The sequence below is a fragment of the Rhamphochromis sp. 'chilingali' genome (assembly GCF_963969265.1).
Source record: "Rhamphochromis sp. 'chilingali' genome assembly, chromosome: 7".
Taxonomy (NCBI): Eukaryota; Metazoa; Chordata; class Actinopteri; order Cichliformes; family Cichlidae; genus Rhamphochromis; species Rhamphochromis sp. 'chilingali'.
In genome coordinates, this window is record NC_137934.1 from 35292566 (window position 1) to 35314430 (window position 21865).

Genomic DNA, 21865 nt, shown 5'->3' on the forward strand with positions numbered 1-21865 from the left:
TCACACCACAGGTCATTTCCTCCTGCCGATCACACCAAAATAAAATCTTCATGGGGAGTCGCCATGTCTTTGTGTTGACCCCCCAATCCCCCTGACACACACATCCATCCATCTGCGTAACAGAGGAATAACTCATAGACTCCCCTGTTTGTGAGGAATTTGCTCGGCTGCAGATTAGATTTTCAGGAATCTGCAATATGAGTGACACTTTAGACAGCTGTGTTAAACAGTAAGGCACAGTGTATGTGATCAGCTTGCTTTGTAAAGCCACCGCTTGCTTATTGCATTTCCCCTGAGCCTCAGGGGAATATTAATCAAATATTCATACGTCCCCTGTAAATACTTGGAGAACACAGTCAGCCCTTAGACCGCTGTGCTCTGCGACACAAATGCTCTTTCATGTCTGTGAAAAAAAAAAAAAATCCCAAATGTCCCATCATCCCTCCTGCCCATTCAACCCTTCCTCCTCACCGTACAAAGATCTTTTTGCTCTTGCATATTTGATGTTCCTGCTCTGTCCAAACAGTCAGTTGCCCAGCCACTAAAAAAAAAAAAAAGAAACTTGCCACACAGATCAGACAGTGGATCTAAATGATGCCTTTATACACTTTGCCATTGCTTCAGCATGGCAGAGAACAGATGGATTCTTCTTTCTGTCCCTCCATCCTAACCCTTGCCCTGTCTCCAACACAGAAGGGACAGTTTCCTCCTTAAAAAGCATGCCTCATCATGATACAAGAATTTGTATTGTACAGGAAAACAGTCCGGCATAGCTCAAACTAAAGGGGCAACAGACAGATTATCCATGGTAACAGAGCTTTGCACACAAGGATATTTTCTTTTCCTCCGCAGAGGAACACAATTGCTGCCAGTGTCACTGGGTCACATTTTTTCCGGTTCCTGGTTAATGGGCTGTAGAGATGGTTAGCACGTACGATTAGTTTTAATCTACTACATTTGACTGGGAGAGAAAGGAACTGAATACATTTCAACACACCACTGAGGTTTGCATGTAGCACTGATTTTTTTTTTCTTTTTGTCCTAGGATGGCTCAGGATTCTTAAAGTGAACAAAAAACAAACTAAACAAAAGAAAGAAAAAAAGATTTCAAGTTTATTTAACTTTTTTTTGCTTGGCAGTGGTTAAACATTGTAATTTTATAAGTCAATTTATCCAAGCAGACAAAGCATGTGTTTAACAGACGGAATACTTCCTTCATCATGTATAGTTACTATGAAACTGTGTCACACCTGGTTCTTACTCACTCAGTGCTGGAGAACAGAATGAAGAAAACTGAAATATGGCAAGGTGCATGGCATGAAATGTTACAAAACCCTCTTTGTATGAAAAATATCTCTCAAAAATGTGGAAATAATGGAGTAAAGTAGTATAACAGTGCTTATAGTGTTGACTTGAATCTCTATTGTCAATCCCAAAAAACTTTTAGCAGCCTCTAGATTACAATTCCCTGAATCAGATTTAAAAGAGTCTTTTTTAACTCTTTGATTCATTTGCTGTTATAAACGTGTTAGCTATAAAGAGGTGATATCCTACAGAGAATCTTATTGTTAACATTACATTTATAACAGATAGTGCTTTGTGCTTTACAGAACATGGCACAGTTAACCCCTTAGCAAATCCTAGTCCCTTTCACTGTGATGCAAGCAGGCAAAAATGCACATAGGCAAGCAAATACACCACACCATGTTGCAAAGACAAAGAAGTTAATTATAAAAAAGATATTAACAGTGTTTTTAAAACACTCCTTCAAAGCATATGCTTCTGCAGTCTGCTGCTGAGATGCTCTTCATTCTTGTTTTTTGGCAGAGATGTTTGAAAAAATTACTTGCTCTGCCCATCTTCATAGACTGCCTAGCTTATACTAATGAAGACGTTTACCATACCTGTTAGGCTACTGCTACCTACACTTAAGAGTTCTCTAGTTGCAACCCTATGCTTTTAAAAAATAATCTAACACTGATCTTAGTTTATAATTACTACTTCGACATGGCATTCTCAGTCCTAAATTCACAAAACTGAGGTGTGAACTTGACCTGGCGATCATTATAAGCTTCTGATTTAAGGTGCAAAATCTCAAGTCCTCTGAAATCTGATGAGTTCACAAAATCTCTATCAAAAATATGATAATGGTGTAAAATGAACAGTGCTCTCCCAAATGCTCCCCTTTGCTAAAATACCATTTCAAAACACCACCAAAAAAAAATGTTGGGTCACTGAATTCAGTAGAGCATAAAAAGATGTTCCAAGGCTTCCTGGCATATTATTCAACATGTTCACATTACCTACAAACATAAGTCTCACCAGTTAATTACAAATTCATCAGTAAAGTGTCCGGGATGCATAAACTGTATTCGTGTAGTTCCATAAACCTTTATATCACTTACATGAGGCTCTGGACTTTAACAAATTAGATTAATCAGAAGAGGACTTTAAAAAAGGGCTGTCAAAGCAGCACAAAGTCTCCGACGGTGGTGACCGTCCTCCGCGGGTCACGGATGAAGGGCCACTCTCTCTTTTCAGGTGTCAGGCCTGCCGACAGGTTGTAATCTCTGCCATGACCTTGCACGAAAGTGAATGCGGGGTATTTCTCCTTCGCTGATGGCTGCAGCAGCTGGAACAATAAAGCAGTGTTTCATGGCTTTGCTTTTAAAGGCTTAAGATAACAAGGCTTAGGATCTTCTTTTCGAAGATGCAAATCACATTCATTTCACTTAAACAGAAAGGTTTTTTTTTTCTAAATTTGAGGACGGATTTTGGTTTACAACAACAAAACGACTGGTGTGAGAAGTAAGAATTGAGACAGATTTATGGCTAAATGGTGCCACCTGCTGTCCAACTCAGGTTACCTGACGGATATATTTGCCAGGACAGGAAACAATGAATATACAGCAGTATTACAACAACAATAACAGCATGTAAAATAAGGAAAGAAATTGTGAGGAATTGTGTAGAGTCACAGTAACTATCAAGGTATCCTTTGCTGTGGTCTCACCTTAGACAGCTCCTGACTGATCCTCTCGTAGTCTTGAACACTTCTGGAGTAGAAACCAACGGTACAGCTCGGGTCCATCTTGCTGAAAGGCATCTTCTTTGGCGAGGGGCAATGATACGACTAGACAAAGAGAGACAAAATACATGAAAATATTCATCAAGCTGAAGGGCCAGGTGACTGCGGGGCATACATACACACCATGACAGCATCGACACCAAATAAGATGTATTCTGCGTCACATGATGAATGCAATCCTATTTATCTGCTGTCACAGCATCTGAAATTTAACACCTTGTCACACTGTATACCACGGCGTGCAAAAAGCATAAAACAAAGTTTCGGCACAGTGCTGTGTGCCGATTTGTACGTACGGGCCCTGAAATATTAAGGCTCACGGCGGCCGAGCCCGTATTTGCCGTATTTCTCTTAAGTGGCAGCTTCAGTTATCCGAGCAGCAAATAAATCAGCAGATGGGGACTCTGTAATTGGACCGAGTGCTGCTTTAAGATTCATACCCTTAAGTACTAACAGCAACTATTAAATTCACATTACCGGGCCCCCCCCCAAGTCAGCTCGTCTGTGTAATTTCACATTACCTGAAGAGGGAAATCGCTGGTGCTGACATCCACAAAAGACTGACAGTAATGAGGGTCCATGTAAATCAAGCTGTCATCTGCAAGGACAAAACAAAAGACAAGTTATTCAAAAACATCCGATTATTACAAAAATGCGTTTCTCCCCCAATTTCTATGCAGAGCAGCTCAAAGTCACCACGCTTAGCCTACTGTTAGGCTTGTGGTGCGTCAAATATGCCTCCCAGAAGGTTGTTGCTTTTTAATATCCACCGGGGTGGATTAAATTCTACATAATCAGATGCGTTTGTACAAGCCCATCCTTTACACCCACAAAAAGAGGTTGTCATTTAATTTTTGTGTGGGGGAATTACTTTTACAAACACACAATTATATTCGACCATTTGCATATGATAAATGCCGCGCCGAGGTGCGCCTTGGCAGGGAGAATGTATTGCTTGTCATTTAGACATCATCCACCACTGTATTTCAAATTGGTAAAATGTAAATGCGTAAATATTGACTGCCAAGATGTACAACTGAAGGTTCCTCCTGGCTCCTGAAGGTGATGAAGAGTGGCTCACTTTGGGGCTCAGATGAAATTTAATGCATGCCTCCTATGGAAATCAATTACGGCTCACAACTTGGGAGGTTTACTTGTGATAAATGGGCAAGGTTTTGATGGGTCAGAGAGAATAAAGTAAGCCCTGCTTCACTTGCTTCCATCTCCACTCCTCTCCGTTTTCCTCGCGCAAACAGGAATACATTAACTCACTTTGTCTCTTCACATAAGAAGGGTATATTATGCAAAGTAATTTGCTATTCGCACCAACCTCTCTGTGCGTCTTCTTTCCCTCGTTTCCATTACTAACCTTGAAATCCCACGAAGTAGCAGGCCTGTTTGGGCTTCCCTCCGATGATGCCTATGCAGTACTCCAGACTCAAAATGCTCTAAATGGACACAGAAGGACAGAACGGAGATGCGCGGTTAAGTTTCCCACCATCCCAGTGGCAAAATCCAGTTATTTTGACTTTCTTTAATCTCCAAACATCTTCGTTCTTATTAATATGAATCTAATATTTGTTTTGTAGGGTTTTTGTTTTTTAACCACTCAAATCTAGATGCATTTTTCACCTTTGCAAAGTCAAAATACTCTGGGTTTGTCTTCTCCCCTCCGAGCCTAACAGGGACGAGGATGATTACAGCTCGGCTCTCCGGTAAGGTGGAAGCATGCACTGGATGGTCGTTCTGTGGCAGAGTAGGGGCGTCTGGTGTCTCATCAGAGGTCCGCTCTGCTCTCGGTGCCCTGTGGCAATCGACGACATCAGCGCTATATACTACAAAGGATCAATAACACATAAGGTCAGATCGAGGTCATTCAGTCTGCTGTGTTTTTCACCAAAATCTATTTGGATGAACAGTCAGCAGTAAGTAGTTGGTAAACATTGTTTTTTGTCACATTCCTGTTTTCTTTTTTTAATTAAAAAAAAAAAAAGTTTTTGTTTTTTTAAATAAAAAAAAATAAAAAAACAAACCCCAAAACAAAAACAGTTTTGCCACAGAATGGTGACCTTATACAGTTATGCCACTATACTGAATTTAAAAAGGAGGGTGGCTTTTGCTTTTTCTCTTATGGTAAAGTCTCTGCCTTAGAAAGATCATTTTGTTATTTGATTATGACTTTGACTATACAACTAAACAAAACTTTTTCTTTTAAAGGGTAAACCGTGTACCATCTTCTCTTGTTATGATATCGCCCCCTGCTGCTGCCACAGTAGAGCTCATTACTTTCAAAGTAGCATCCACGTGTTGTAGATACTTTATTTACATTCATGTAACCAGGGGAACTACATGATGGGAGAGATACTCAAAGATCACATCATCACTGTAGCTAAACTACTATCTATCAGGGGCTGGTCAGATTTTGTGGTTAAGAACACTGAGCACCTCTTTAGCCTTTTTAAAATCTACTCTACAGGCCTCAGTGCAGCATGTTAAATGTTAAAATTCATGACAGTATAGTTAAAGACTGAACAAGTATGACTGGTTTGGAAGGGTTGTCAGGTAGAAAGCCTCTTTTTTTTTTCTAAAAAGAGGCAGCATGGCTCCGGTTTGCGGAGTCGCTCCTGAACAAACTATTTGTTTGTTCAGGTGCGTCTGTCCATTTGACAGACGAGACCAAACAGAAGGTGTCTGACCATCATGCATAACTCCACTTTTTCACAGATGACTTCTATACTATGGTCTCACGGTATGGTTTCATTTGTCAAGTGTTCATTTGAGACTATGCTTAAGGAATTTTAAGATCTTCAAAGGATCAGGTAATTTTTATGTCATGACACATACAATCTTAGAAGTAAAAATGGTTGTGCTTTCTTTATCACATGACTTTCACTTGTGTGTGTGTGTGTGTGTGTGTGTGTGTGTGTGTGTATATATATATATATATATATAATGCTAATCTGCTAATTGTGCTAGTTAGCATGTGGCACTTGTTAAGTCTGGTGCATGCTAGTGTGTGCTATGGTAATTTTTTAAATCCCTTTTTTACTTAATAATAACTAAAAATAGTAGCAATAATTATTTTTTTAATTACTCAAACTATGAACCAGAAAAAAAATCTACTGTATTAACGAGACTGTGAATTTAAAGAGCTGTTTTATCTGTGGAATAAACTGATTGTTTAATATCTCATTCTCAAGAAAATATTTTTTAAAATGGCAAAGTTAAAAATGCTCAAGGTAATGTTCCTGGATTTCACTTTCTGTCCATATGAAACAAGAGAGGATACACAAATTCTCATAGTATGAAAAGCAGGAAACAGTCAAAGTTTGCATTTAGATAAATACATCACCAATAACTGTCTGTCTTTGACTTTAGAATCAGCTCTCAAGTTATTGAGGTTAAGAAGAGCCCGGAGTAGGAGGTTATAGTTTTGGAATGGATGTGTTTGTTGGGTAATAGACACAGCGAGACTACTGTCACTGCTTTACGCAGCTCCGATCTCACGGCAGCAAAAAGATGGCGGAAAACGCAAGGTCCGCCTGGGCGCTGTGCCCAGTCTCCTGTTTTATCAACAGCAGGCTCATCTTTCATACCTGTGCAGTCTTGGGAGACATAGGCAGTTATACACGCCAAACCAGGGTCCATCGCTTCCTCGACAGCTTTCCTAAGAGAAAGAGAAGGAAGACAAGAAGAAGAAGAAGCAGAGAGGAAATGGATGAGAAATGGAAGTTTGTATCTGGAGGTTATGCTAACCCGACATCGAGGCTTTGTTCATCATCACATTGCAAAGTTAAATAGCAAGAGATGGGTGTTTTAAACAAGTTAAAATATAAGAAGATATTTCCAGATAATTACACAGTTGTTGATAAACACATATGGTCACTAGATTGTATACATTATAATTATTTCATGATGATTAATAAAAAATTAAGTCTCCATCATTTAATGTAAACATGGTTGCATTAGATGATGATTCATTGGCACAAATGAATTTTGTGGAACAGCTATGCGGAGGCTTTATAATGGGTATAATGGGTATAATGATTTTAATACAGGCAATTTACATATGCACAATTAAACATACATTAAGCAGGTTATTATTTTTGTTTTTTTATTTTTCAGCAGTACAAATGTTTTGGTGTAGTCTCCCTCCTCGGGCTAAAATGATTTACTGACCTCAAGAAAATGTTTATTTTGTTGAATTACTTTTATTTTATGAAAAAAATTTTTTATGTCAAGACAAAGATGCATTTGTACATTTTCTTTCCTGTTACATGTTTTAAATCGTAGATATATATATATAAAAAAAAAAGGCTAACATGGCAACTAATATAAACTTCAATCAGTAACAAAACCCTGTTATTTTTGTCCTAAACAAAACTAAACCATCACGTAGTCATGATTAAATCAATCAAATCAAATGGAAACAATTGTAAGTTCAGGCCAAAACGTTAAACCTACTTGAGGATGTGTGCCACCACAGCTGGTCCGTACCAGTCCCCGGCCTGTTTTCCCATTGTCAGGCCTAAGCGGACGAGTCTGTGGAGGCCCAGTGGAGTCGAAGGGCTATCTCCAAACCAAGACACCAGAGTGCGGTGGTACATTTCCTTTAAATGTGCATCTGCCTCCTCTGCAGATCCAAGGGAAAGTGCTTGGGCCTGTGGTGATGAGTTACGTACAGAGGGTCCAGGAGCACCTTGCAGGGAAGCCTCCAGAGAGGCCACCAGACGTTTGGCTGCAGTTGTAGTCCACGTCTCTGTGTCTAAAGGCTGGAGTGTCAGTGCTTCTGACCAAGTCCAGTCTTTGGACAAATATAACATGTGAGCAACAATTAACATTTCCTCTGTGAACACAAATGCTACTTAAGTTTGTTTGGAAAAAAAATCTCAGAATATTTAAATTCCAAGTTCTGTAGACTGATAGAAATTTTTCAGCATTTACCAAAATCTCAGCAAAGTGGAGGGACCTTTGTGGCTTGGGGCTTTATTGCTGCCTCAGAACCTTGATGCCTTGCAGCCATTGAGAGAACAATGACAGCAAAACTGTATCAAGGATTTTCCAGGAGACTATGCTACATGGCAATGACCCAAACCACACAAAGAGTTTAACGGAGACAATTTTTTCGCAAGCAGCTACAGCGAACGTCTAATGGTGCCAGTTGCTGATAAGAGAAGCTCTAAAAGCTACTAAATTCAAGAGATTGCTTACTTTTCCAACCCCTACTGGGGTTTCTCTGCAATCTCTCAAAAGCAGGGTAAAATAAACTACAAAATGTTACTTCAAAGGTGTTACATAAGTAATCTGCACCATTCTAGCAGGACAGAAAATAGTTAGAGAATTCATACACGACACAGTACTTGCAGTGCAAGGACAGGCTGTAGGTTTTTAAAGCCTGATATGAGAAGTAGAAAATAATAGAGTCAACTCCTTTGACCAACTCTTTATGAGGATCTTTGAACCTGATCATTCAACATATCAAACTTCCATTTAGAACATTAAGAACAAAAAGTCATTCAGACCTTGAAATTAAAGGTTTTTGCCCTAAAGACTCTGAACCATGTGTGCTTCTGTAAAGGAATAGGTGTCATTCTGTTCAATTACAAGTTTGAGTGTCCCAGTATTTCATTTTAACTGTGCCTCAGCCTTACAAACAGGGAGGGAGCTGAAGGCGGGGAGAATGGGAGTGGCCCAGTCCATAAAATGGACCAGAATAGAGTCTAAGGCATTAACTAAATGACCTTGATTCAAAGTGAATCAAAGCGAAAATTGATCAATAAATATCCTAAAGTGGCCATTAGTCATTTTATAGAGAAATATTTCATTAGTGACATATTTTAGATTTGACAGAAGAACAAGTTTTAAATATTGTTTTCTAAATGACTGCTTTAAACCGGCAGTCATTCATTATGTAGACTAGAGCTGTTGAGAGACAATGGATCTTACAAAGATATTAAGAGTTCGCTCATTCGGATGCCTTGGACCAACTAAAAACTTACGAATTAAGGAAACTCTTCAAACTTCAAACGAGTTTTTCAAAAATAAGCATTAAACAAAAAATAAATTTAAGCTTAATTAAAGTGACAAAAGATGTTATCTCACAGTTGATGTCTTTGGAAAACAAAGAGAAACACTCAGCAGTTTACACTGCAGAGATCTTAGGAGAATAGAGTTTGTCTGAAACACAAACAGGTGAAAACACCAGACTAGTACACCTAAACTGCCAGGGCTGTCATCGGGTGAGACATCAGGTACATGGTGCACAAGGTCACAAGCCTATCTCATGGATAACACATTCACACCTACAGTCAATTTAGAATCACCAATTATCCTAACATGCCTGTCTTTGTACTGTGGGAGGAACCCACACATGGACAGGGAGAACATGCTCCACACAGAAAAGCCCCACATAGCCAATGGATTCAAAGGCAGGTGCGCTAACCACTGCAACACTGTGCCGCTTGGGACCAAAGACATTTGGACAATGAACTAATTTGAATATTTAAACTTAGAATGATATATGATTTTTATTTTTCATAGATCTTGTTGTAAGGGGTTATACTGTAGCACAGCTGCAGTATCATCATTTTCCTCACCTCTTCCCAAGAAGTGCAACATAAGTCCTTGAGCCAGCATCATCTGACCAGCCCTCAGCATGCAGCCCCAGCCACAGTCAGAGGTCAGCGTGCTGCCTGGCAGAGGGGAAAACTCTTCCCTGTAGGTGAGCCAGACACGGGATGCAAAATCCCTCCGGAAAGCATCCACATCCCCCATAACAAGGTCCTCAACAGAGGCTTCAGTAGGACTCTCTTCATCTGTGGCTAAAAAAAGATAAAAAGGGATTTGCAGTTACTTTTTAATTGTGTCAATTATAATAAAATGATCATTTTAACTTTCTTATTGCCATTTCTTACTTGTGGCTCATACTAATTGGCGTAACTGCTTAGCGCAATTTATCTACAAATTCAATGGATGGATCAAAGACACAATCCTGCTATTTCACTAACCACAGATATGAGAATGATCTAAACAATATCTACTTAGATGTTGATTCATAAAAATTACACAAGTTAATAATGGTGCTTAAGTTATTTGTTACATACTGTACGTACATATATACTGTATACAATTTTTTTCAATAAAGTTGGGTGCTGGGTCAAGTGTACATAAAATAATTAAAAGTGAGCCTATAATTGTGTGGGGTATAATGATGTGTGATTCTGTTTTTTGTTTTTGTTTCTCACACAGTTTCCCATCTTTTGGGGAACCAGTATTGTATGTGACTTTTTATTACAGGGAATTCAATCAGCATAAAAGTGTCCATTTATTAATGTACCTGCATGTGTTCATGCATACCTTCAGCCTTAAAATGGTAACATTTTCCCAGAAGCAGCACGGGAGAATTTCTACTGAATGACGTCTTTGGTTTGAGAGCCCAACCTAAGACAGAGTAAACAGACAATATGTCACAGCTTCATCGATGGCGAGATTTAACTGACACACCTATCCTAGGAAACTAATCAGTAAGTGTACTGGGTCAGTTCCGTGACTCCTGACTTCTTGTTAATAAGACGGAGAGCGTTCGCCATTGGACAAAAGTAGGCCAGTAGAGGGAAAACATACAATACAATGTGGAAAAGTTTGATGAAGAACTATTTTAAGGAGTGACTAAGCAGCATAAGACTGTGTGAGTGCGTGTTCTGTTGTACAGAACATGGACAAGTCAAAGCAACACATCAGTGACGCGTGCATTGAAAACAAAGCAGGCACTCAGGGCTAAACATTGGTGTGTGTGTGTGTGTGTGTGTGCGTGTGTAAGCCTGCAGCCAATTACTTACTGTACTTCACATTGTGCCACACGGACAAGAACTTTGTCTTCAATTTTTCCACCTCGTCGCTCCCTTTATTCTCCATTTGAAACAGTGAGGGAGGAAACCCATTCCCATTCAGCCTACAACCATTTTACGTGACGGACACACAGTGTTAACTAACTATGACTTCGAGGTACAAAAATGACATGACATTAAAGCTTGCAGTGAGAACATCGCTTCATTTTAGTTTCCTCCATCCGTTCGTGTTTCCCTCACAGACGCGTTGCAGCTCCGTGTTGAAACATGTCAAAAAGATCATTTAAAACACAGTTTGTCGTCCAGTAGTTGCGATATGAACTCACACTCCAAACACGAACGCCAATATTTACATTTTGAGGAAGTAGAAACAGTGAAGTCAGGTGATCTCGCGGTGCTTCCGCTGGGAACCGCGAGGGTTAGCCTGAAAAAGAAATCCAGACAACCCGACAGGGAGGCGTTAAAAGCGGTTTCCCATTATTAACTGCCTTTAACTCCACTCTGCTTTGTTTGGGTAGTTCTTTTAATAAGAACAAGCGCTCTCTGTCGTACAAATGGGCAGGGCGTGGTATAAAAAAATATTTTAATCACATCGCAACAACGGCTGATGTTCATTTTCATCGTATTTATTTATTCATTCAGTCCTTTATTTTTTATGGATCTAGTGTACCGTTACAGTAATATACAGTAGAGACTTAACCTATCAATGTTATACAGTTATCCTGATAATATTCATTTTTCTCTTTCTCTTACAGAAATTCGACTATTTAGTTTAACTCCTATTACTGTTGACACTTGTTAAGTCTTAACAGTGTTAAGACGGTTGCGACTTAATTATTTTAATAATGTTGACAAATGGTTCTCTAAATTTGCGTGTTTGATTTTACTACAGCGTACTGCAGTCTATTTAAACATTTACTGTAAACCGATTTTCAGGAAATAAAAACTTTATTGAAATTGTCATTTTTAAAAAACAAAAACTTTATTCTATTATTTCACAAAACCTGAAGACAACATTACTCAGTGGCTTCTAAAGTAATCCGTATAAAAGAAGAAGATGATAAAATGTAGTCTCTTTTCTTTTGAATGTGTTTCATTTGCATTATCTACAATTGACAAAGTCTTTATGCTATTTGTTTTCATTTCTACGGTATTATGATTATTGTTTAAGGTTGTTAAGGACGACAATGAAGTAGTTCTTTTTTCATATATATATTTTATTCTCAGTTATGTCGCACAAACTTCCAGCAAACTTCCAGTCCTTTTTAAAAAATACTCCTTTGTTTAACTCATGCATACAAATCGGCATAAAAAGTAACTTTTACTCAAGTATCAAATGTTGAAGTTTAGTACAAATGTGAAGCACTATACATCAATATTTTACTTCTACTTATTTCTACTCCAATATATATTGAGAAACAAATATTTTAACTTACAACTTAATTTATAAATTATTATTATCCATTAACAAATACTGCTGCTTTACCCGTGAAGACAAAAAATGCAAGTAAAAATATTTGACATGTATAATCATGCAAAATTTACATATTTCAGCTTCTTATAGGTCCTGCACCTGGTTTTACTATAATTTCGTGATAACTGCTTTTCCCGATAATTCTCAAGTGTCTTTAGTTTTGAAAGATGTTCATGTTCGCTCATTAATAGTATTTTATCCGTAATCCTTCTTCCTTAACCCACCCGAGTTCTTTTTGAAATGAGAATGCGCAAGTACTTTTCATTGGGTGTGTTCTGTGGCACAGCGTTACGTTCATTACGGTAATGATCCATTCTCCTGTTTTCCCGTTTTTCCCTGTGGTCGTATTGAGTGGAAAACGGAGTCTGCCTGCTGCCTGCCTGCCTGGGAATTTGCTTAAGCACATCAGCGGCCACTGCCATGGCTGAACGCCGCGCCTTCGCCCAAAAAATTAGCAGGTAAAGACTTAACATACCGCAACGTGCTCGCAAAATGCCCACCGAGGACTTCCATGTAGGTCGCCCTCAGACCAATGCTGAGGGAACCCTATGAAGGAGGCCCAGCCGCCAGCGCAGCCTTGCTGCTCTGAGCTAGCCGCTTGTTAGCTGTGACTGCAAAGATGCTCAGACCCACCCAGACAGACAGCGACACTGCTAGCTGCTACTGTCCTTTACCAGTGAATACTAACAAAGGAGTGATATCATATTTATGTATGTCTCCGGGGTGGAGAGGAAACAGACTTTCAATAATTATAATTACCGAAATGAACGTAGCTACTGTAAATTGATAACCGTTAATTTTGGACAAGTAGCTATCTCGCTTACAGTAGCTAACGATGGGCAGCTAGGTACTACTGGCACTGGGAGAGATGTGCCTGAACTTTGTTATGTTTAAAGATTTACCTAACTGAAACGAGATTGCACATTTATTACTTGGAACAAAAGCCTCCCTCCGCTGATATCAAATACTGATATTATAATCTCTTCCCCGCCCCTCAGACAGATCAAAGTAATCTCTTTAACAAAGGGCTTTGTGCAAGCTGTCAAATGCCATCTTCCCAGTCAGTGTTCAGATAGCTGTACAGTACAGATCAACATAGACGTATTTAATCACTGTTATTGCTGATCAATTAATGTCCGAACAATGAAGGCGTTTTAAAAATTGTTGAGCAAGTATATGCATGCGTGCCTGCTGGTTGACCTGTTCTCTATGTGGTGCTGTTAGATGAGATAAGAATTTACATCTCTCTGGAGAGCGTTTCACTGTGATCCACAGTGAAGGGAAAGATGATTACATAAGACCACAGACATGCTCCTGAGTGTTGTCTATTTTAAAATCGATAATCTATTTGAAGCAAATGTGTTTTCATTATTGAACTGTAGTAAGTTCACTATCATCTTGACATTTTCCCGTAGAAGTTGTTTATGTCCCGACTGAAAGAATATGAATCTACCATATATTAACTTTCCATCGTATTATTGGGACTTCACATTATTATTAAATTACTGACAGGATGATTCTGAGATGCCTTTTGGATGGCATGCACATGAGCATGCAGAGTAATATAAGTCGCGGCCCTCATTAAGAAACCTGTGGCATTTAATGACATTTTTCTGGCTCAGTTTAAGTAGACAAAGTAGATTTGTTATTGAATTTGGCTGCTTTATATTGCAGTTGTGATATTATATCTGTATTATGGGCATAACAGGCCTCAATAAAAGTTGAAATGGTTCCCTGTTAATCTTCTCACAGCCTGTTGGAATGCTTTTTAACATGCTAAAATTATTCACGTAACAAAGGACAAGAGTTCTCTGCTGAACTTGTTTAGCTACACTCTTTCTTTTTAATGAAAGCTATTATCACATATTTTTTGGCCTTTTGAAAGGGTACAGTGAAGAGTGACAGGAAAGCAGAGGTAGAGAGAGAGGGGAAGACAGGCGGCAAAGAGCTGTGGGTCGGATTCGAATCGAGGCTTGCCACTCTCAGCCACGGGCATACGGTTGCCTGCTCATCCCAGCGACCTAAACCGGTGCCCGCTATCACATATTTTAAGTCAAATTTCCTCCTACTCAGAAGGCACAGTCCTGCCTCAGGATTGTTAAGCTATGATTCTTCTTTTGCTTCCACTTTCTATTTTGCGCTTGGGAAGAGAAGTTGTTGTTTTTACCATCTTTGTCAGATATCCTGTTTGCTTAATCAAGTTATTCCTCTGTGCAGTGACCAGTGCTAAGTAAAGGTCTGGCAGGAGGGCTCGGGGAGCAGTGTGGAATGTGTTTGTCAGTGCAGCCTTGTGCTTTTTCCCCAGCTGTGACAGCACGGCTCTGCAGAGACCTCCTGATCTCTCCCACAGAACATAATCTTGTTCATCTTAAGCTGGAAAGTTGGATCATGCTGCTTTTGTTTTGTTTTCCTGCTTAAAATGATAACTGTGACATTTTGTTTGTAGTCTTGTCTGATGCTCATGCATTACAGGAGTGGAGATGATCTTAGCCAATTTAGAAAATTGGAAAGGGATGTGACTTTTGTAATGATCTCACAGACTCAATCACAAGTGATCTGTACTCACAATTGCTGTAATTATGGGCCAGAGTCTAAAGTCACCTTCAAGCTAGTCGTTATGATACAACCTTTAGAATGAGAGTGGAGAGAAACAGACACATTAGAGAGTTTGTTGCTTATGAGGAAAAATATTACAAAAAAACATCATAACACTCTGCATTAGCAGTGTAACATAACCTTGGCCCTTTAGTTTGTAGCTTTTTTCCTTGGCATTAATTTGTTTGTGTCGCTTTGGGCCTCTTGCTGCATTGTTTTTCTGTTCAAGGCAAAAATCTTTAAGTGGTTTTGGTGGTTGCTGTGATTTAAAGGACCTTCGAATGTGCGTGGCTACAGCCACAATTGAAGACTGAGAGCTTTGTGCTGACCACTGGGGTCCAGGGATTTTTTTTTAAATTATTTTTTTTCTGCTGTGTATTGGTGTAATACACGATGCTGTCTGAGCTAACACAGTGAAGCTCAGCAGAGACAGAAGGAGAGTTAAAATACAAAAAAATGTGATCCTCTGTGTTTGTTAGTTTTACATATCCCAGTGAGTTGCTTGAAGTAGCAACTGCATTTAGGTAGTTAGTTGGACATAGCCAAAATCCTTCAGCATGCCTTTTAAAAACAATCTTTGTATGTTATGAGATAACCCAAATGATTCAATAAAAAATCCTACATTTTTAGCTTCTCAAGGAATTTAAAGTAAATAAATATGCCATTTTTGCAATCATGCAGTTTTTTGGGTTTTTTTTAATTCACCAAACTTTGACTTTTGTCAGTACTCCATATCATTGACTGAGACAAATATCATACTGGATACTATAGTTAATCTTGTGTTACATAGCTGATATAGTGGTACCAGTGTTGTTAGTGTAAATTTTTATATACTGGAGGCAGAGCGAAGTATGTTTTCCACATAAATACGACTGGTGCTAGAATTGCATTATGAAATTGAGAAAAAGATAATGCAATCTTATTACCTAATGTTGTATAGGGGAAATGATATTTTGTGATAGATCCAACCCTCTTTATTGCACTTCGACCGCGTGGGACATTTTTTTTTAATGTAGAACACTGACTGTACCAGGGACAGTCACATACCATACATTACTGGAAAGGTCTCACTGTACAATAAACCTTTGTTGTTGTTTCTGGGACAGTCCCAGCAAAAACCTCTGAAAGGATATAAATACATTCACCACATAGTGTCATATTTGAGATTACTACTTATAATACTTCTGTGGTTGTAGCGCTGTATTTTCCCAGTGCAACCACTGTTGTTCACAGTTTTGGATGAATCAGAGCTTGCACACGAGTTCAAATGTAGCTTCTGTCATTCATCTTGGCATTATTTTGCCAAGATGGGTTAAATTGGTGGGTTAAATTTATGGGTTATTCCACTAAATCTACAATAATCCATTTCATATGTTGGAGAATATGAAAATATTCATGCTTTGTAGTTACATCACTGTCCTTGGATGTTTTTTTTATTCTTAAGCTGTATACATAGTTGAAGCCATTCGCTTGTGGCACATCACTTTGAAATTGCCGTCTGGTTGCTTGTGGACATTGCAGGGTTCGGTTGCCCAGCTGACCTTCTAATGATTTTAGTAGCAGGTCATATGTCAATCAGTGGTATTTTTCACTTTCATTAGGAGTCTCTTCAGTTGCTTGCCTGAAAGTTTATCACAGGTCTTGCCCACTTCATGCTGCTAGCAGTTATTTTGCCCATAGTTGCTTGAAGTTACCAAATATCATTCGCTTTCTGTAATCTCTGGCTGTCACGTTGCTGTGAATTGCTTGCAGTGTGTATGCAGCTTTACACAGACACATTTCCATCACTGGTTTGTTCTGTTGTTCTGTTTTAATCACACCAGTACTGGGATCCGTCATTCATGGCCGTCATTCGTCCATACTGTGAGAAATATACTGGGATGGTCTTAATATGATTCTAAATACTAATAAGCCTGCAATATCCACTTAATGGATGTCTAGAGAGACTTTTTGCATAAGCTGACTTATTTCTTGTCCTCTCTACCTGTTACTCTGTTTGCAGGACTGTGGCAGCAGAGGTTAGGAAACAGATAGCTGGACAGTATGGAGGCTCCCCACAGCTCTTCAAAAACCTCAACGTCGGAACAACAACAAGTAACACAGTGAGTAGTCTGAAAGGCCGCTGATCATTCATTGTGTTTACATGTAAACAGTTGTAGTAGTTGGTTTTCTTCAAATGAGATCGATGTTTTCTCTAATTGGGGTCAGGGGTGTTTTGCTTTGGGTTTTTGGTACATGTGAAAAGCTGCACAACTGTCTAGCAGAGTGCCATGAGGGACAACTATTGATTGTCCTGTTCACCACATTAAGCCTTTTTACACAGACATTTGAAGGTGTTGGTGTATGGAACGCCAGGACTGCCATAATGAATTAATTAAATACACCATTAAATAATTAATTAAATGTGGCAATAATTAATTAAAATTGGAATTAATTAATTAAATAAATAGTTATGACACATGTAATTAATTAATTATTGACACATTTAATTAATTATTTATGTATTTCACATTTTAATTAATTATTGACACATTTAATTAATTATTTAATGATATATTTATTTATTTCATTTTGGCAGTCCTGACGCCTGGCTCTCGTCATGAAATAATTTTATCTGTCAGCCTCACCCATCAAACTCAGGGGGCGGGGTTAACGCTGCCCATGCAGCTTCTCTAACATTTGATTGGTTGCCGTGCAAAGTAAGTCAAAACAGGTCGATCCTAGAAAATCGATTGCTTGTGTAGACTTGGGGCAGCCAGTTATCCCAGAATGCAGATCAAATCACAAGCTGGGGCCCGTTCTTCGTACGTCGCTTACTACATCCAAGATCAAATGACACATCCAAGATCAAATCATCGCGCTAACCGTGAGCTCGCTAATCCGGTTCCCCGAACACACCTGCTGTTGACGATTAGTACAGCTGGACGCAGTAATGTGACATCACTGGGTGTCGTAAAAGGGGCCACGCATCGATAGTAGAAACATTGATCGGCAACCCTCTGATTGGTCGGCGAAAATGTCGACGGAGCGCGCTCGGCTCGGTATTTTTCGGCAGCAGAGCAAGAACTCTTGAGTGAGGGATTTCAGGAGTTTCAGAGTTTAATCAGAACGCAAGGGAACACTGCAAAGGCTGCAAAAGCAAGGAGCGAGGGCTGGCAGGAAGTTGCTGACAAATTAAACTCGTAAGTAATTTAATAATAACAATAATAATGGAGTGGATTGATATAGCGCTTTTCAAGGCACCCAAAGCGCTTTACAATGCCACTATTCAGTCACTCTCACATTCACACACTGGTGGAGGCAGCTACAGTTGTAGCCACAGCTGCCCTGGGGCAGACTGACAGAAGCCAGGCTGCCATATCGCGCCATCGGCCCCTCTGGCCAACACCAGTAGGCGGTAGGGTAGATTTATTATATTACACTATATTATCCAATATTATATTACATTATATTATATTGTTATATTTTATCCTCTTTCACATTAGAGCCACGACAGGACCCACTAGAACATGGGAACAGGTAAAAGTGAAATATAAGAATATCCTACAGAATGGTAATATTTATCACTTATATTGCTTTTAGTCTCTTGGAAAGAGACCCTGGAATAATCTGTTTGTTTATAACAGCAACCAAGAAAAGGGCAGAGGAAAAAAAGACAGGTGGTGGTCCTGCACCCCCTCGTCAACAAGTTGGTTAAGTGAATAATACCCTCACGGGAAAATCGATATCTCTCTATGAGCACACTGTCGCGCTGAGCTAAAGGATCCTGTCTATCCCGCAATATACGCTGAATTCTGAGGACTCTCCTTATCAATCTTGCACCTTCCGCAATGGGTGGCTCGCGTATACGGACAGGACATGGCTGCGACAGGCTTCCCAAATCCACCTTCGCTTTTATAGCCGTGGTCTCTCATCTTGATTACACGAAGTAATTTACAATTGCTACTCTGAAATATGAATTAAATCTGTAATAATCACATACATGTAATAGAATGTTAATAGTACATTTCCCTTTTTTAGGAAATGACCTGTGTGAAATCAATAAATGGATCAGGTGCTGCATTGTCTTTAGTTACATTGATGTTATTTATTTATGGTGAAACAGTGGTGGAATATCGCTGTTGCTTTCGTATGATGACGCGGACATACCTGCGTGGCCGCGATCTAATCCTGTTTACATAAAGTAAACCTGCTCCCGAGCAGGTTTACGCTTACGGCTCTGTTGCTATGACAGCAAGTCCCGGATGAGCTTCGGGGAACCGACTGATCCAGGATCACGCGAAATCGTCAACAATCTAATCCGGCTAACCTACTTAGCGAGGTACGAAGAACGGGCCCCTGGTCTGGTCAGGTTGTCAACATAGAACATGTTTGCAAAAGTGCTCAGATGTTTTCAGAGATTTCACTAGCTCTGCTAACAGTTAGCATGCAGAGTGCACCGAGGGGGTTACGTTAACCGGTTTGTTTACATATTCCACTCTCCGTGTTCCACATGTTGCATTCGCAGATTCTCATTTTCACCGAACGATCGTCTCTTTCCGCCTGGTCTTGTGTCTCTGTGCTTCTGTAACATAAAGAACGAGCTGACATTTTTCTCACGAAACCAGCGATCAGCTCAACAGACCCTCAGTTTACCTGCATGCATCCTCCTCCTCATCTGTCAGCTGTTTAACACCTGCTGCTAATTCAAGAAACACGCCTAGTTACCTGGTGATAGTCACAGTTTAACTGGGCAGCCGGTGCTCGATATAACGCAATGTCAGCGCATTTTTCTGCACAAGATAAGTAAATATAGTGTTTTCCCCGAGCGCAGAGCTGCTGGAGCTCGTTTCCTTACAGAGCACTTTATAGGCGAACAGCTTTATCAGCGGCTGATGTCCAATCACCGGCACACAGCTTTCAAACCTCAGCTGAGTTTTAGCTCTCAGTGAATAAACACACATCAAACATAAATGAACCATTTGTCTGTCTCCATAATTGAGAGAATTTTCTCTTCTTATGTCAACACTCTCTCTCTCTCTTTTTTTTTTCTTTTTTTTGCTTTTTCGGTCATGTTATGTTTACCTGTCAAAGGCTTGTTACAAACTATGAAACACATTGTGCAGACTTCTGGATGTTAGAAGAAAACTAATACTGCTCATGAATGAGACTAAAGGCAGGAAGGTGTCCTTTAAAACTAAACATGTTAATAGGACCTCCCTGTTTATATCATAGTTTATGATATAGCACGTGTATTTCAGTAATAGCCTGCTGAGGCCACTATACGTGCTGGCCTCATATCAAATGTGAAGGCAGACTGAGTCTATGTTTGACGTTTTTTATATCTAATCTTCCTTTTCAAACATTTAAACAGCAGCGAGTCTGCAGCTGAGGGAATACAAACTCAAATTGTCGGAACAGGTTTGCTCGTTTCTTGGATTCATTTGGTGATTTATTAAATGTATAACTGTTATTCTAATCTGCTGCTGAGTCTCTTACACTTTTCTTTATGCTGTATATTTTCACGTCTCTGGAATAGTTGGCAGTTAGATAGTCAGCTGGGAAACTTTGTGTTAACTCATGGAGCTGAGGATATCGTGGATATGCTGACCTCGCTGCGTGGTGTACAGAGCGAGGTCAGCATGATTAATATTCACAATAAAAATATTAGCCGAACATCATGAAGTCTGTATGTGTTTCATAGTGTCGAACAACCTTTGTACAGTTAAAGCCAGCAGTTACTACATGACGGAAACACCAACGTTATCTCTTTTATGCGTTTATACACAGGTCACGCTGATTACTGAACAAAAACCCAAAGATCAGATGTTAAACAGATTTATTTGCTCTCTCTCCTCCTTAAACATGTTTTTAATGTTAGTTATAATTCAGAATTGGCGACTGAAACACGTAGGACACATAAGAACATCAGGAAATAAAACATCGATAAATATAACCTCAGTAAAAGAAGTCAGCGGGGGTTACTACAGCTGTGTACCGGGGCCTGCGCTTTGTCGGTGGGATTGCTTGCGAGGCGAGCGGGTCTATCCCACGCTTTGCCGTGAGACTGGGCAGACATCTCCGAAATCATCGAAACACTTTTGCAAAGAGGCTGTATCTTGACAAACCGACCAGACACATGAAGATTAAACCACTACATTCTCGGCTAAAAAAATATTAAAACGGTATTTGGTAACACACAAACAGGGTTTTTCAAAGCTCAGTTCTGTTAGCTTCCACATGCCGGTTGTTGTGTGCTAGAAACAATGGCCACCAGGCCAAAGCAATGGTTTTGACTCGATCAGCGTTAACCCCGCCCCCTGAGTTTGATGGGTGAGGCTGACAGATAAAATTATTTCATGATGAGAGCCAGGCGTCAGGACTGCCAAAATGAAATAAATAAATATATCATTAAATAATTAATTAAATGTGTCAATAATTAATGAAATGTGTCAATAATTAATTAAAATGTGAAATACATAAATAATTAATTAAATGTGTCAATAATTAATTAATTAAATGTGTCAATAATTAATTAAAATGTGAAATACATAAATAATTAATTAAATGTGTCAATAATTAATTAATTACATGTGTCATAACTATTTATTTAATTAATTAATTCCAATTTTAATTAATTATTGCCACATTTAATTAATTATTTAATGGTGTATTTAATTAATTCATTATGGCAGTCCTGGCGTTCCATATTGGTGCAGCTCCATCATTATTATCCCTTTCTGTTTTGTATCGTTATTGTTCTGACTTTGAGCTTTGAGCGTGACAATCGTTGATTGTAGAAAAGATTAGCAGGTAAGGCATGATAATATTACAATGGTAGTATTGATGTATAAACTGTTGTGCCTTCAATTCCACAACAAG

The 21865-nt window shown here is 39.2% G+C and overlaps 2 protein-coding genes across 18 annotated transcripts in view; one reads left to right on the forward strand and one right to left on the reverse strand.

The window, feature by feature from the left end:
- Positions 1-1111: 1111 nt before the first annotated feature.
- On the reverse strand, positions 1112-11319 carry atg4c (autophagy related 4C, cysteine peptidase). 2 transcript variants are annotated; one of them, XM_080886452.1, is made up of 10 exons: positions 10927-11317; positions 10445-10528; positions 9685-9909; positions 7553-7892; positions 6685-6755; positions 4721-4923; positions 4458-4536; positions 3610-3686; positions 3014-3133; positions 1112-2632 (listed from the first exon to the last, which is right to left on the reverse strand). In XM_080886452.1, the coding sequence occupies exons 1-10, from the start codon at positions 11000-11002 to the stop codon at positions 2465-2467; spliced, it is 1443 nt and encodes a 480-aa protein (XP_080742578.1). In that variant the 5' UTR covers positions 11003-11317; the 3' UTR covers positions 1112-2464. The 2 variants fall into 2 exon arrangements, with proteins under 2 accessions (XP_080742578.1, XP_080742579.1); XM_080886453.1 differs by lacking the exon at positions 10445-10528 and having other exon boundaries at positions 10927-11319.
- Positions 11320-12710: 1391 nt separating this feature from the next.
- dock7 (dedicator of cytokinesis 7) overlaps positions 12711-21865 on the forward strand; it is a 52868-nt gene continuing 43713 nt past the window's right edge. For all 16 annotated transcript variants that reach the window (XR_013972103.1, XR_013972104.1, XM_080886447.1 and 13 more), the window contains exons 1-2: positions 12711-12867; positions 17007-17106. Coding sequence is in view for 14 of the 16 variants with exons in the window: in XM_080886447.1 (XP_080742573.1) it covers positions 12830-12867; positions 17007-17106 (138 nt within the window). In the remaining 2 variants the exon portion in view is untranslated. The remainder of the gene's footprint in view (positions 12868-17006; positions 17107-21865) is intronic.

What these genes read in the sequence shown, in the direction of transcription:
- atg4c (XM_080886452.1), bottom strand. Translation starts at nt 11,002, where the DNA reads ATGGAGAATAAAGGGAGCGACGAGGTGGAAAAATTGAAGACAAAGTTC. An exon ending in TGTCTCCCAAGACTGCACAG is followed by an intron (nt 4,924 to 6,684) that starts GTATGAAAGATG and finishes GATCCTTTGTAG; the next exon opens with TATATAGCGCTGATGTCGTC. An exon ending in CTACTTCGTGGGATTTCAAG is followed by an intron (nt 3,687 to 4,457) that starts GTTAGTAATGGA and finishes TTGTCCTTGCAG; the next exon opens with ATGACAGCTTGATTTACATG.